The sequence below is a fragment of the Heterodontus francisci genome, chromosome 11, assembly GCF_036365525.1.
Source record: "Heterodontus francisci isolate sHetFra1 chromosome 11, sHetFra1.hap1, whole genome shotgun sequence".
Lineage (NCBI taxonomy): Eukaryota > Metazoa > Chordata > Chondrichthyes > Heterodontiformes > Heterodontidae > Heterodontus > Heterodontus francisci.
The window spans coordinates 33,957,311-33,972,351 of NC_090381.1; the positions used below are offsets into that span (position 1 = coordinate 33,957,311).

General features: G+C 43.2%; 1 protein-coding gene across 2 annotated transcripts in view; it reads right to left on the reverse strand.

Moving 5' to 3' along the window:
* Positions 1 to 15,041, reverse strand: part of LOC137375193 (vitamin K-dependent protein C-like) — a 69,440-nt gene that overhangs the window by 20,617 nt on the left and 33,782 nt on the right. For both annotated transcript variants that reach the window (XM_068041967.1, XM_068041966.1), the window contains 2 exons: positions 7,282 to 7,395; positions 5,131 to 5,271 (listed from right to left, as the gene is read on the reverse strand). In XM_068041967.1, the coding sequence (XP_067898068.1) occupies positions 5,131 to 5,271; positions 7,282 to 7,395 (255 nt within the window). The remainder of the gene's footprint in view (positions 1 to 5,130; positions 5,272 to 7,281; positions 7,396 to 15,041) is intronic.

The following is a 15,041-nucleotide window of genomic DNA, read 5'->3' on the forward strand; positions in this document are numbered from 1 at the left end:
GAATGCACCCTTTGAATCGCAGTCTCCAAATGGCCATTTCTAATGGCAACCGAAAATGCACCTTTCTATAACTCCTGAGGCTTGCTGGTTCTTAAAACAATACTGATCCTCTACAAACCTTAAAGGCAAACTGCATATTCCCTGAAGAAAAAAAAATACAGGACCATGACACTAAGATGGAGACTGTCTGATCAGCTGCCTCTGACACTTTGTTCCCTTCCACTGGGCCAAGCTTCCTCCCTGAACTTGCATCTTTCTGTAGTTTCTCTCCTATCTCCCCTCATGCCCTCTCCAAGCTGAACTTGCACATGAGACCCTATTCCTGCTAAACTGCTGACCTCCCAACCTGGCTCCCATGTAGCTAATATTGTTAATGGTTCTTGCTCTTCAGCTACTGTCACTTTCCGCTTCAAGTCTGCTGTTACTACCCCTCTCCTCAAAAAAACCCTTGATCCCACTGCCCTTGCAAACATCTCAAACCTCCCTTTCCTCTCCAAAGTCCTTGAACATACTGTCACCTCCCAAATCCATGCCCATTTTTCCTGGAATTCAATGTTTGAATCCCTCCAATCAGGTTTCCACCTCTGCCACAGTCCTGAAACAGCTCTTATCAAAGTCTCAAATATCATGTGACAAACTATCTTTCCTCATCCTTCTTGACCTGTCTATGGCCTTTGGTAACCATAGTCTCGCCACCATAGTCCAGCTGGGTAGGACTGCACTCGCCTGGTTCAATTCTTATCTAATCATAGTCAGGGTATCACCTGCAATGTCTTCTCTTCCTGCTCTTGTACCGTTAGCTCTAGTATCCCCCAAGGATCTATCCTGGGCCCCCTCTTACTTCTCATCTACACGCTGTCCCTAGGCGATATCATCCAAAAACACAGCATCAGTTTTCACATGTACACTGATGACACCCAGCTCTACCTCACCACCACCTCTCTTGACTCCTCCACTGTCTCTAAATTATTACACTGCTTGTCCGACATCCAGTACTGGATAAGCAGAAGTTTCCTCCCATTAAATATTGGAAAACCAAAGCTATTGTCTTTAGTCCCTGCTACACACTCCATTCCCACTGACTCTATCCCTCTCGCTGGCAACTGTCTGAAACTGAAGCAGACTGGTGTCAATCTTGGTTCCATATTTAACCCCGATTTGAGCTTCCAACCACATATTTGTGGCATCATTATTTCCAACCTCTGCCTGATTCTCGATTATGCCCATGCCTCAGCTCATTTGCTGCTGAAACCCTGATCCATGCCTTTGTTACCTCCAGACCTGACTATTCTAAGGCAGTCCTGGCTGGTCTCCCACGTTCTACCCTCTAGAAACACGAAATCATTACTGCCTGCAGTTACTCGCACTAAGTCCCATTCACCCATCACCCCTGTGCTCGTTGACCTACATTGGCTCCAGGTTAAGCAGTGCTCGATTTTTAAAATTCTCATCCTTGTTTTCAAATCCCTCCACGCCCGTGCCCTTCCTATTTCTGTAATCTCCCCCAGGCCCATAATCCTGCGAGTTATCTGCACTGCTCAAATTCTGGCCTGCTCAGCATCCCCAGTTTTAATTGCCTCACTATTGATGCTTGTGTCTTCAGCTGCCAAGGCCATTCACTCTGGAATTCCATCCCTAAAGGTTTCTGCCACCCTACTTCTCTTTCTTCCTTTAAGATGTTCCTTAAAACCCTGCTCTTTGATCGAACGTTTGGTCAGCTGCCTAATATCTCCTTATGTGACTGTTAAATTTTGCTTTATAATGTCCCTGTGAAGCACCTTGGGACATTTTACAATGTTAAAGGTGCTATATAAATACAAGTTGTTGTTGTAATACAGAGGAGATGACACTAGAATCCCAACAGATACAGTCCTGCCTCTGAGAACTGAGAATATTATTGAACACAGTGGGTCACTTACTAAACAAAGGTTGACTGTTTAATACCCACCACCATCAGAAGCCACTGACTTGAGTTTCACAATTATCTTTCACTCACAAACACACTCAATTTTAAATTTGTCTTCTTCATGTTCGTGTCACTCTAAGGCCTCGCCCATCCCTATCTCTGTAATCTTCTTCAACCCTTCTACCCTCAGAGAAATCTGCATTTGCCAGACTCTGGCCTCTTGTCCATCCTCCAATTCCTCCACCTGGCGTTCAGCTGTCTGGGTCCCAAGATCTGAAATTCTCTCCGTAAATCTTTCCGCCTCTCCGGCTCTCTCTCCTCTTTTATTTAAGATGCTGCTTAAAGCCTACCGCTTTAACCAAGTTTTTGGTCATTTGTCTGAATGTCTCCTTCTTTGGCTTGATGTCAATTTTTGTCTGATTACTCTCCTGTGAGGCACCTAGGGATGTTTTACTGTGTTAAAGATGCTATTTCAATGTAAGTTGTTTGTTTTTGTTATAATCTAGAAAGCTTGCATATTTCGAGTAAGCCTGGTTGCTCCAGGAGTCCTGTATACCAAATCTTCCCCATGTACACCAGTAACCCAAGATATCCCAGAAACCCTAGATGCCTCTGCAATCCCTGATACCTGAATAACTCTGAATAACTCAAGAAAGCTGGATACCTGAGCGACCCCAATTTGATTTTATACGTCAAGTGCCCATGGCTACTCTACAAAATCAGGTAACCACAAATACCCTGCATATAATAGTAGCTCCAGTAAACCAGATAACCTGTGTGTAAACTGGCTGCCGCATTTGCCATTGTGAGGAATCTGACATAAATGATGCTGTATAAATGCAAGCACTTTCTTAGCTCTTTCTTTACCTCTCTAAACTCAATGATGATGAATCGCGAGACCTCAGTAACCCACATATCCAATGAAACACAGATACCCCAGTAACTTGGATAACCCCAGTAAATGCTGATAACCTATTGACAACAGCTTGCATTTATAAAGCACCTATAATGTAGTAAAATGCTCGAATGCGCTTTACAGGAGCATTACCAAACAAAATTTTACACCAAGCCACATAAGGAGATATTAGGACAGGTAACCAAAAGCTAGGTCAAAGAGTTAGGTTTTAAGAAGCGTCCTAAAAGAAGCAAAAGGAGTAGGGAGGGAATTCCAGAGCTTATGGCCTAGGCAGCTGAAGACATGACTGCCAATGGTGGAGTGATGAAAATTGGGGATGCAGAAGCTCTGGAGTTGCCGATGCACCCTGATCAGACCTGCACTGTACCCGGCAGGAAGATCTCTGATAATGTTGCACTACTCAGGGATACGATCGCCTATGTACGGGACAGGAGGGTGGACACCTGCCTCATCACCTTGGACCAGGAGAAGGCCTTTGACAAAATATTACACACCTACATAATGCACATGCTCTCCAAAATGGGGTTTGGGGAGGAATCCACAATTGAACCCAACTGCTAAACACAAACATCAGTAGTGCAGTTTCAATCAATGGGTAGGAATCGGAATGTTTTTCAATCAAATCTGGAGTCAGCAAGGTTGTCTTCTCTCCTCAGTCTTGTCCGTGTGCTGTATTGAATCTTTTGCCAAGTCCATCACAAAGGATGTAGTCATAAGAGGGGTAACAATCCCAGGCAGAGGAAGCACTCAGGTCAAAGCTTCCCTGTTTATTGACAATGTTGCTGTCTTCTGATCAGATCTGCTGTTGGTTTGCAGACTGATGAGTATCTGCGATCAGTTTGAATTGGCCTTGGGAGCCAAAGTAAATTGCAGCAAGAGTGAGGCCATGTTCTTTGGAAACTGGGCTGACCAATCCTTTGTCCCCTCCACTGCTCGGTTAGACTACTTGTGGGTGCTGGGGATATGGTTCGGAGGGGCTAGGGAGTGCACCAAAAACTGGGAGGAGGGTATATCCAAGGTCAAACAGAAACTGAACATGTAGGAATGACACTTCCTCTCCATTGCAGATAAGAACCTAGTCATCAGGTGCAAGGCACTCTCGGTGTTGCTCTATGTAGTACAGGTCTGGCCCATAACCTGCTCCTGCGCTGTGATGGTCACCCGAGAAATCTACCGCTTTAGCTGGAGATTGAAAATGGACTGTGTGCGGGAAAAGGAGATGGTGGATCCTGTTGGATGGTTCCCTGAGCAGACTGTCAAACTCATTTGGTGGAATGCCTCATTGCCAGAACTTTTCAGCAAGCACCAAGACGTAGCTTGGCTGGTGGTAAGAAGGGCTCTCCCTGTCAGATCCTTTCTGCACGTCCAAAGTTTCACTGCCTCCACATGTTGCCCTCGAGGCGGCTGCAGTGGGGATGAGATCGTCATCCACCTCCTTCTGGAATGTGCCTTTGCAAAGCAAGTCTGGAAAGAGATGCAGTGGCTTTTGTTGAGGTTCATCCCAAACAGCTCTGTATTACAGGATTCAGCCCTCTTTGGGCTGTTCCCAGGGATGTATGCAGAGATAAACATCAACTGCTACTGGAGGACCATCAACTCGGTGAAAGACACACTTTGGTCTACTGAAACTTGCTTGTCTTCCAGTGCAAAGAGTTGTCCGTGACTGAGTGTTGCAGACTGGCACATTCCAAGGTCCAGGACTACATGCTGAATGATACACTAAAGCTTGGGGCAGTCACTGCAAAGGCTCAATTGAGGAAAGGCCACTGTCTAAGGCCCTCCCGCCATAGTACACCGCGGTGCTGGAAACCATGTAAAACCTCTCGGGCTGTATGCACCAGAGAATGCTGGACATGAAATGTAAATGTACATTGTAAATATAACCATTAAAGGCAAGTGTAATGAGCCATCTCATGTACTGTATTGAAAGAAACTGCACTGTATTGCACTTTACGTAATGTCAAATTTGAACTGTTATGTAACGTAATTTAACAAATTTTATGAATAAAGTATATTTTTGGAAAAAAAGAAAATCAGAGATGCAGAAGAGGCCAGAATTGGAGGAGTGCAGTGACTTCAGAGGGCTGTAGGGCTCAAGTAGGTTACAGAGATAGAGAAATAGATAGCCACATACCGAGGAAATGTAGATACCCCAGAAAGCCTGGGAATCCAGTAACCCAAGATACTCCAAGAACCTCAATACTGCAGGTAATACCAGATATCTCTGGAAACTCTAGTAATCTAGGGTAACACCTCAATTTAAACAGCAAAGAAATCTCATCCAAGTGTTATTTTAGCAGCTCCTTACCTGATGCATTGCAGGAGAATCCGTTTTCACTTAGCTTGTAGCCACTTGCACATGAGCATTCCCGTCTGTTTCTCTCCGGAATTTCGTGGCAGAAATGGGCACAGTAACCATAATTGTCAGAGCAGTTTGTTGCCACCAGTACTAAAAGCAGAAAGTGGTGAGATGCAAGATTCTTTCTACAGTAATTCTATTGTGAAATGTTCAAGTAATGGTTTTAAACAAAGTGGAAAATACTCCAGCTACTAATAGACCTCTTGCACATGGCAGGAAAATGGATACACTGGTTTATATGGATAGCACTACATGATGTAAAGCACATTGTATTACTCTGATGCCTTCCTTAAGGGCCTTGCTCAGTTCATTTAGAGGCTTATTGGTCTCAGTTGATCATCAGATCAGAGGTTGGACTACTAATTGTTATAATATATTTCTTTTAAGTGTGGCACAGAAATTTGCATGTGATGAACACAATTAAGTCAGAGCCATGAATGTCTATATTATATTACTCATAGATCTCCTGTAGTGCTGCCCATGTTGAGTCATAGGAAACCCTGTTATAACTGATGAGTGTTTATGCCACGAAAGGGATAACATCAGGGGATAAATCCTTCCATTCCCGCCTTCTATATGTAAGTATACATACATGAAGGTGTACAGGGTCAAACGTAAACCCCACAATGCTGTACTCAACAACAATCAATCCAAGAAAAATTGACTGCCATTTACATAAGGAGCCCACCAGAGAGGGAACAGCAGGAAAGGAAATGCTGCTGGATCTATAGGGCAAGGACGCCAGAAGTGCAGTTACATATCTAAATAACCTCAAACCCAGAATTTGGGATGGATTCACGGCAAGGCTGGAAGAGCAGTTGGAAGTCCTGCCTTGTCACACTACAATGGCAATGCTGTAATTTTCAGACTCTGATATTTAACAGCCCTGGGTAGAGGGTATGAGGTTTTGGTTCAATGGGACAGTCATGTGCTTGGTAGCACAGGTGAATTATGCTTGGCTTTGGTACAACTGTGAGAATAAACATGATGTTTGGCTTTCAAATGAGTTTAGGGAAATCTCAATTTAAGCCGTCAATGACTGACATTGACCTAGAACGAGACTGCCATAGACTCAATGATTATGAATAAGTTTATGGAAGTAGTTTCACTATAGGCCCTTAATGGGTGACAATGGGAACTTTAACTCCCCTAGGACAGATGGGAGAGGGACAAGTTAAAAATTGAAAAATCTGAAAACAACCCCAACAAAGTCACTTCCAGTTTTAACTGCAGCAAACTGTGGGACAGGTGATCAACCTGCTCTCCAGAGGCAGGTCTGTCTTTTAAATACTTTAAGGAGGCTTCGTGCCTCAAATAAAACCATAGTTTTACTTTTGCCGCCTGTGAGTGGGGTTTCCCAGGGCTCAGGGAACCCGGCAGCTGAAGAGAGGCGAGAACAGCTGGATACATCAGCTAAGTGCCTTTACAGCACTGCTTGTGGGCCAGGAGTAGCAGGAGTGCTTCGCCCAGACCACCAAGCAAACCTGTTTCCTTCTTGCGATCTGATATTCCTCTCCCCTAACTGATGTTCTCCACAGTCTGTGATCTTCTCTCCATCCTTTCCCTCCCCAATCCCCAATCTCTCCCTCTTTCCTCTCTGCTCCATGGCTGCAGACTGTGAAGCGGGCCATTCCACCCAACAGCCAGCCTCTCAAACTTGCTGGCTGCAGGCTGGGAAGAGGGGACAAAAAATTTAATTTAAATGAGGTCCTGCCTCTGGGTTACTCACATTCCTGGGTATCCCCCTGCCCCCACCCCGCTACCTGCCTCTGCTCTCCATAAATATTGGGGTCAATGAGTCCAGAATAATCTCATTTTAGTGCACAACTATCAGTTGATAGATAATCATCATTTAAAACAGAACACGGACTGAAAATGTTAAATAAAGTAGGTCTTACATTGCAGAATATAGTTTATTTTGAGGTGAATTGGGAGAGGATTGATGACAGTTCAGTGTTGTAATTGGTCTTGCATTGTTTGATGCTCTCATTAGGTATAGAATTACCACTCTTTAATTTTACTGAGCACAAACACTGTTTCTGATATCATCTGAAAATATTGAACAATGATTTTAATTCAAATAAAAAATATAAACTTTACCATACTGACAACGGTGCCCATCGAATCCTTCAGGACAGTGACAATAGTAGCTCCCAATCAAATCCTGGCAAGTTGCATTATTGGCACATGGATTAGGCTCACACTGGTCACCGTCTATGACAGATACATTTAATGAAAGGCTGAGCTCCTTGATAAATGTAGACTTTCAGTATGATGGACTCCATTAATCAGTTCATAAATGAGTACATCTGGGGAACTTAGGTATTTTCTCCTACATAATATCTGGCCACATTTAGAGATAGATGATTAGAGAGCAGGACTGCCTTCAGATCAGAGACAATATTGATGATGTACAGAATTTAATTTGAAAAGGTTGTGTTTAGTTTGTGCTGTAACCCGCATCAGCAAACTCTGTTGTGGAATTTATTCTATCTTTAGCTGTGGCTAGCTTTTGTGGTAAATGCAGTATGGTAGAATATTTTTAAACTGATATTTCTATACATGGGAACTGTGTACCTCTCGGCATTGTGTGGTAGGTGACCAGCCTTCTAATATTTCTATGTCACCTCGGGCTAGCTGCTTCAGTTCTTTTTCCCCGATTACAGCACTAGTATCAGATTTAGTTGCACTAAAATATTAGGATATAACATTGTTATGAGGATTTCCATTTTTTTTTGTATTAAAACTTGGGATTTGATATTTTTGGAAACTGAAAAGGATTTCAGTGGACATTGAGACATTTGGAGATAGCTGAACTTTATGTATGTTTTGAAAGGATGTTCAACAAAAGTTGAACTGGTAAATAAGGACGGGAAAGCAGGTATTTCAAAGAAACCAGCAGGGGGTTTGACCTCAAAGCTACCCTCTGTTGTGACAAGACAGAATTTATGACTTGGCATGTGACTTGTTTTAGGTGGTTTTGGTTTCATTTTTGAATTTTTAAAAGCCAGTGTCTGGAATTTTACGCCGTCACAGCTTGTTGGATGGGGGCATGGGGGCGGCATAAAATTGAGCGGCAGGCTCCGGGAGACCTACCCGCCCCAATTCCGCCTCTGGACAGGTTTACGGAGGTCAGGCGGGGGGGCGGGGGTGGGAAACTGCCCACTTGCCCGAGGCCAATCGAGACCCTTAAGTATTTTACCCATGGCAAGCGGGTGTGCTGGGGACGTGAAAGGCCACTCAGCGATAGCTGCCGGCCTTTCCGCGTCTCGGGGGGGTGGGGGGGGGGGCATGGCAGTCGGGCACAAGGTGTCTGATTGAGGGCCACCCCTGCCTCCCAACCCACCCCCGGGACCCAAGGCATCCCCCTTCCCCCAAAGAACCACTCCAGTCTCACCAGGGAAGGACCAATCCCCCTGGTGAGGCATGCCCCTACTTACCCCCTCCTGGATCCATTGTGTCGGCTTGGCTGCAGTCCCAGCAGTGGCCACCGGGAGCGGTGGCCACTGCTGGGACCAAGAGTTGCCGGCCTGCTGATTGGCTGGCAGCTCACTGAGGCGGGACCTCCTCCCTCAAGTGGGTGGAAGCCCCGCCTTGGGACAATTAAAGCCTGGGGATCCGTAAAATATGGGACGGATCCCCAGGCTGGGCCGGAGCGTGTTCGTCACCGACTTTCATGTCAGACTCTGGTTCCCATCCACCTACCGTAAAATTCTGGCCAGTGAGTTTGGACTAAAGCAAGCAATTCAAATTTGATTTTGACCTGCCTGGAGATCAGAAGAACAACCAGAAAAGTATTACCTCTCTGTAAAGAATCCTTGCTCTTGAAAAGCAAAAGCTTATATGAAGTGTACTGTTGCCTTCTGCATTTTCAAAGAAACCCTGAATTTGCAGAAATCTTGCATCTTTAGAAAAAGGATTTTTGCATTGAATGTGAGAACTGAGACCTGTTGCTACACCCCGATGGAAGACCTATGTGAAGCCTTCTGCCATTGAAGTTCTTTGAACGCCTACCATTGAACAGACTGTTCATTAACCTCGCCTGGAAAGACTTTGAGTGACATCCAACTATTCGACTTTGGGACACCTCGCCAAACTGAAAAGCTTCCTTCCAGATCATGCAGTCTAAGTTTTTTTTATTCCATTTATTCCTCTGAACTGGCTGTAAACCAAAATCCCTTTCTTTCCCAGTTTACCGGTTTTGGGATGTATGGGTGTGCATGAGGGCTAGAAAAAAATAAGGAGCTTTAATATCTCAATTCATATGTATACATTTACTTCATTATTGGTTAAGACTTGGTTTTATAATAAACAATTAATTTTGTTGTTTATTAAAGGAACCTGGTTGGCGTGCTTTATTCTGGGGACAAATAGAATATCTAATTGGCTGTGACCCATGGAGAAGTGGGACTGAATTAACAGTTCACTTCTCCCACCTTGGTCGTAACAACATATATGATATTTTTAGTATCTCATCAACATTCGCACCACACAAGTGCCAGGCCATGACTATCTCAAACAAGAGAGAATCTAACCATCTCCCCTTGACATTCAATGGCATTACCATCGCTGAATCCCCCACTAACATCATCCTGGGGTTTACCATTGACCAGAAACTGAGCTGGAGTAGCCATATAAATACCATGGGTAGAAGAGCAGGTCAGAGGTTAAGAATCCTGCGGCGAGTAACTCACCTCCTGACTCCCCAAAGCCTATCCGCCAAGTACAAGGCACAGATTAGGTATGTGATGGAATACTCTCTACTTGCCTGGATGGGTGCAGCTCCAACAACACTCAAGAAGCTCGATACCATTCAGGACAAAGCAGCCGGTTTGATTGGCACCCCATCCACAAACATTAACTCCCTCCACCGCTGGTGCACAGTGGCAGTAGTGTGTACCATCTAAAGCTCCGTCGACAGCACCTTCCAAACCCGTGACCTCTACCACCTAGAAGGATAATGGCGGTAGATGCATGGAAACAGCACCACCTGCAAGTTCTCTCCAAGCCACACACCATCCTGACTTGGAACTATATCACCATTCCTTCACTGTTGCTGGGTCAAAATCCTGAAACTCCCTTCCTAACAGCACTGTCGGTGTACCTACCCCACCCACATGGACTGCAGCGGTTCAAGAAGGCAGCTCACCACCACCTTCTCAATGGCAATTAGGGATGGGCAATAAATGCTCTCCTCGCCAGCAACGCCCACATCCCATGAATGAATAAAAAATAAACAATTGCCTACTGACCTCTTATGTTTTATGGGAGGTCCGCAATGAAAAATGTGTTTGTTAGGGAGTAATCCTTGTACAATTTATGGTAAGTGTTAGCCTTGGCTTATAGGCAGCATTCTCACTTCTGTGTCAGAAGTTATGGACCAAGCCACATTCCAGCAACATCAGCATAAAATCTAGGTTGACACTTCACTACAGTACTGAGGGAGTTCTGATGGAATCATTTGGATGAGATACTATATTGAGGGCCCCATCTGCTCTCGCACATGGACGTGCACGATTCGAAGAAGAGCAGGGCAACTCTCCTGGTATTTTAGCCAAAATGTATCCCTAAATATAACATCATGTAAACACATTTACTGGTCATTTCTCTCATTGCTGTTTGTGGGCCTTGCTGTGTGCTAACTGGCTGTCATGTTTCCCTACATTACAGCAGTGACTAGACTTCAAAATAAGTAAATGACTGTGTGGCAGTTTGGGACATCCTGAGGTTGTGAAAGGTGCTATGTTCATTCCCTGGGTGTTAATTGTATATCAATTGAAGGTTAATTGAATTAAGGTGGTGGGCATTAATTGGGGAATCACCTGTGTTCAGCAGGAGCCGGCTGAAAGTGTGGTTGTTGATTGGAGGTACATATACACTTGTATGTCTCTGTATATAAAAGCTTATAAGTGTGTACAAGACAAGGCTCTAGTGTTCTATCCTACATCATCTGGCTATCTGAGTTCTTACTTGGTAGCAGAGGATGGTTGCCTTAGGTGAAGGTTAGAAACTACAATTTTTCTTCAGACAGATCTAAAAATAAATCCTAGCGGCCGTTGTGGAAAATGGCAGAAAATAAATTTAAATTGTTGGGATACGATTACCCTCTGATGGTCTTGGAGTATGAATGATATAAGAACATTACATAAGAACATAAGAAGCAGGAGTAGGCCATTCAGCCCCTCGAGCCTGCACCGCCATTCAATAAGATCATGGTTGATCTGATTGTGGCCTTAACTCCACTTTCCTCCTTGTCCCTCATAACCCTTGTCAATCAAAAATCTGTCTAACTCAGCCTTGAATATATTCAATGACTCAACCTCCACTGCTCTCTGGGGAAGAGAATTCCAAACACCAATGATTCTCTGAGAGAAGAAATTCTTCCTCATTTCTGTCTTAAATGCGAGAGCCCTTAATTTGAAACTGTGCCCCTAGTTCCCGGTTCCCCCATGATGGGAATCATCCTCTCACATCTACCCTGTCAAGCCTCCTTCGAATATTATACATTTCAATAAGATTAGCTCTCAATCTTCTAAACTCCAATGCATATCTGAACAGTGGAAGAATGAGGTTGACTTAAGGACACTGGTTACTACTCTACCAAAGAGGAAACAAATTATGGTCCTGGCGTTGTTGCTTCCTACACAAAGTAAAATCAGAAGAAAGGTATTTTCTGAGATGGATGACACTCAATTGGATAGTGATGATAATTTTGACTCTCTAATGAAATTCCTGGATGGAATCTACAAGTAAGCTGACCTGTTAATGCCTATAAGGCCTGGTCAGAATTTGATAGATTTTGGAAAATGGACAGTTATTCCATGGAAGACTATATCATAGACTTTAATGAGTTGTGCAAGAGGTTGATCAAGTTCAATTTGGGGATGACTGGATAGGTACTAAAGTTTAAATTACTAGATTGTGCTAAGGTGTCTCATGTGGACAGGCAACTAGTTCTAACCGGTGTCCAGTTCTCAGAAAAGGAAACTCTATTTGATCAGACATCTGCTGCTTTAAAATTCCTGGGGAAACAGTCATTCCCTTCAGCCCTTATGGAACAAATGAGGTATTCCGGGGTGACACAAAGAATAGAAGATTCGATGGTTACCGGGATTTGAAATAGTCCAGATACTGACACTGTTGTCATTGTCAATGGAACGAAGGAATTAAAGACAGACTGGTGATGAAAGTATCTATAGCAAATCCGGTTATATCAGGAGAAGACGAAATTGCAATAGTAATAATAGGTAAATGAACCCCAGGAATCCCAAGGAAAAGTTAATAGATGCTTCAGGTGTGACTCAAAGTATTATCATGTGGCAAACTGCCCAGTGTGAAGAGATAGAGTCTTTGAAACGAAACAAGAAGAAATAGTTCTGAGGAGGAGGATGAAGATCATGATGAATATGAACAAATTATATTGGTCACAAGGAGTATGTCCTGTGATGAATGTGTTAGTTACGGACTCCTTTAATTATCATTCGTGCCTGAGTGTGTGGTGGAGGCAGATTCAATTGTGGCTTTCAAAAGGGAATTGGATAAGCACCTGAAGAGAAAAAATTTGCAGAGCTGCAGGGAAAGGGTTGGGGAGTGAGACTAGCTGATTTGCTTTTACAGAGAGCTGGCATGAACACGATGAGCTGAATGGCCTCCTTCTGCGCTGTAACCATTTTGTGAGTCTATGATTCTATAATTGTGCAGTATTGGATAATGCATGTACTTCAACAGTATGTGGGCAAGACTGGTTAAAATGTTATCTTGATTCACTAAGTCACGAACCATGCAAGGTTAAGGAATATAGAAGTACTATTTGTTTCAAGTTTGGCAATGACAACACCTTGAGGTCCCTCGGGAGTGGTGATTCCATGTAAAATAACTGGAAAAAGCTATTTTATAATGTAGATGTAGTCTCTTGTGAGATACCCATGCTGTTGAGTAAACCTTCCATGAAAAAGACAACTTTAGTAATGCTTCACATGCTAATCTTCCTGATGGGTATTCTAGTGCAGCTGGTTTCATAGTATCTCTTATGAATGAGAATGTGAAATGTTGTCCTTTAATTTGGAAGCTAAAATAAAAAAGTGTTGTTAAAATACTCTGGCTGCTGAAATACTGACTCTTATGCAGGTAGTACGTACAGAATTCTATTTGGCAAGTAGTTTGAGTGACATTCTGTACAGTAGGGGTATTGAAGATAGTATACCCATTGAACATTATGTAGATAATTGTTCATTGTGGGATAATATACACCCTATGAAAAATGTGAGTGAGAAAAGATTACAGATTGGCCTGGCCCGCTTGAAACAAATGCTGGAGAGAAAGTAACTCTCTAAAATTAAATGGGTACAGTCAAGCCATCAACTGTCAGATTGTTTTACAAAACAAAGTGCACGTATAAAGAAAGTGACAGGGGTCCTGAAGGGGGCCATCTCTTAACGTAATGCTTTGTACGGAGAATGGAAGTCCTTCACTTTTTTTGAAATTTTGGTTGCACATATAAAGTCTAATTTTTATTTTTTACTTAGAGAGAAGGGAATATGTTAACTGTGTGCCAATTAGGTGTTAATTGTATGATATTAAATGGGGACGCACCTGTTCTCATATAAATAGGAGCAGAGTGTTTGTTGGAGGTGCACAATATGTAATGTGTGTCTCTAAATAAGAGCTTGTAAATGTTTAAAGTCTAGGCTCCAGTGTTCTATCACTCACCAACTGGTTATTCAAATTCTAACCAGCTTGGCTCACTAATGGGACCTTGAGGAGTAAAGCTTTCCACGAAGCGGACTATTTCCACTCAGCAACACAAAATCTGACAAGACAATGCCACAAAGGTAGGGTGGTCATAGCTGGACAAGCAATAGGAAGCTTACCACTTCCTGTAGACCGTGCAGTTTCAGCTGATTAAACTCCAGTGGTTCTGATATTTGAGAATCTCTAAACTGTAGCTCTTGCAACCTGTGTCTAATCTCTCAGGACTAAGTAGATGTGCCCCTGTGTGGATCCTCGTGGCTGATTTTTAAAAAGGCATGTAATTAAATTAAAGTGCCAGAAAATAATCAAAATGGCTAATGGAATGCTGGTCTTTATATCTAGAGAACTAGAAGGGAGCAGAAATCATGCTGCAGCTATACAAAGCCCAGGTTAGAACACAAGTGTGAGCAGTCTGGTCACCACACCTTAGGGAGGATATATTAGCTTTGGGGGGATTGCAGTGTAGATTTACCAGAATGATACCTTGACCCCAAGGGTTAAGTCACAGGGAGAGATAAAAGGTCACAGACTTGAAACACTGACTCTGTTTCTCTCTGCACAGATGCTGCCAGACCTGCTGAGTATTTCCAGCATTTTCTGTTTATCATCACACAAACTAGGGTTGTTTCCCTGGAATTGAGAAGGTTCAGGGGTGATTTATTTGAAATTTTCAGGATATTAAGAGGGTCAGACAGGGTAGATAGAGAGAAACTATTTCCGCCAGTTGGGGAGTCTAGAACTATGGGGCACTGTCTAAAAATTAGATCAGACATTTCAGGAGTGAAATTAGGAAACACTTCTATACATAAAGGGTGGTAGAAGTTTGGAACTCTCTTCCGCAAACAGCAATTGATGCTAAATCAAATGTAAACTTTTAATCTAAGATTGATAGATTTTTGTTTAGCAAAATTATTAAAAGTTATGGGAGAAAAGCAGGTATATGGAGTTTGGTCGCAGATCTGCCATGATCTCATTGAATGGTGCTGTAGGCTCGAGGGGCTAAATGGCCGACTCCTGTTCCTATGTTTCTATGGTAGTCCTTAATGCAATGTGCAAGTAAGTTAACTGGAATACCCTTCACATCTCAGAAACATCAATTATTGGAGTCC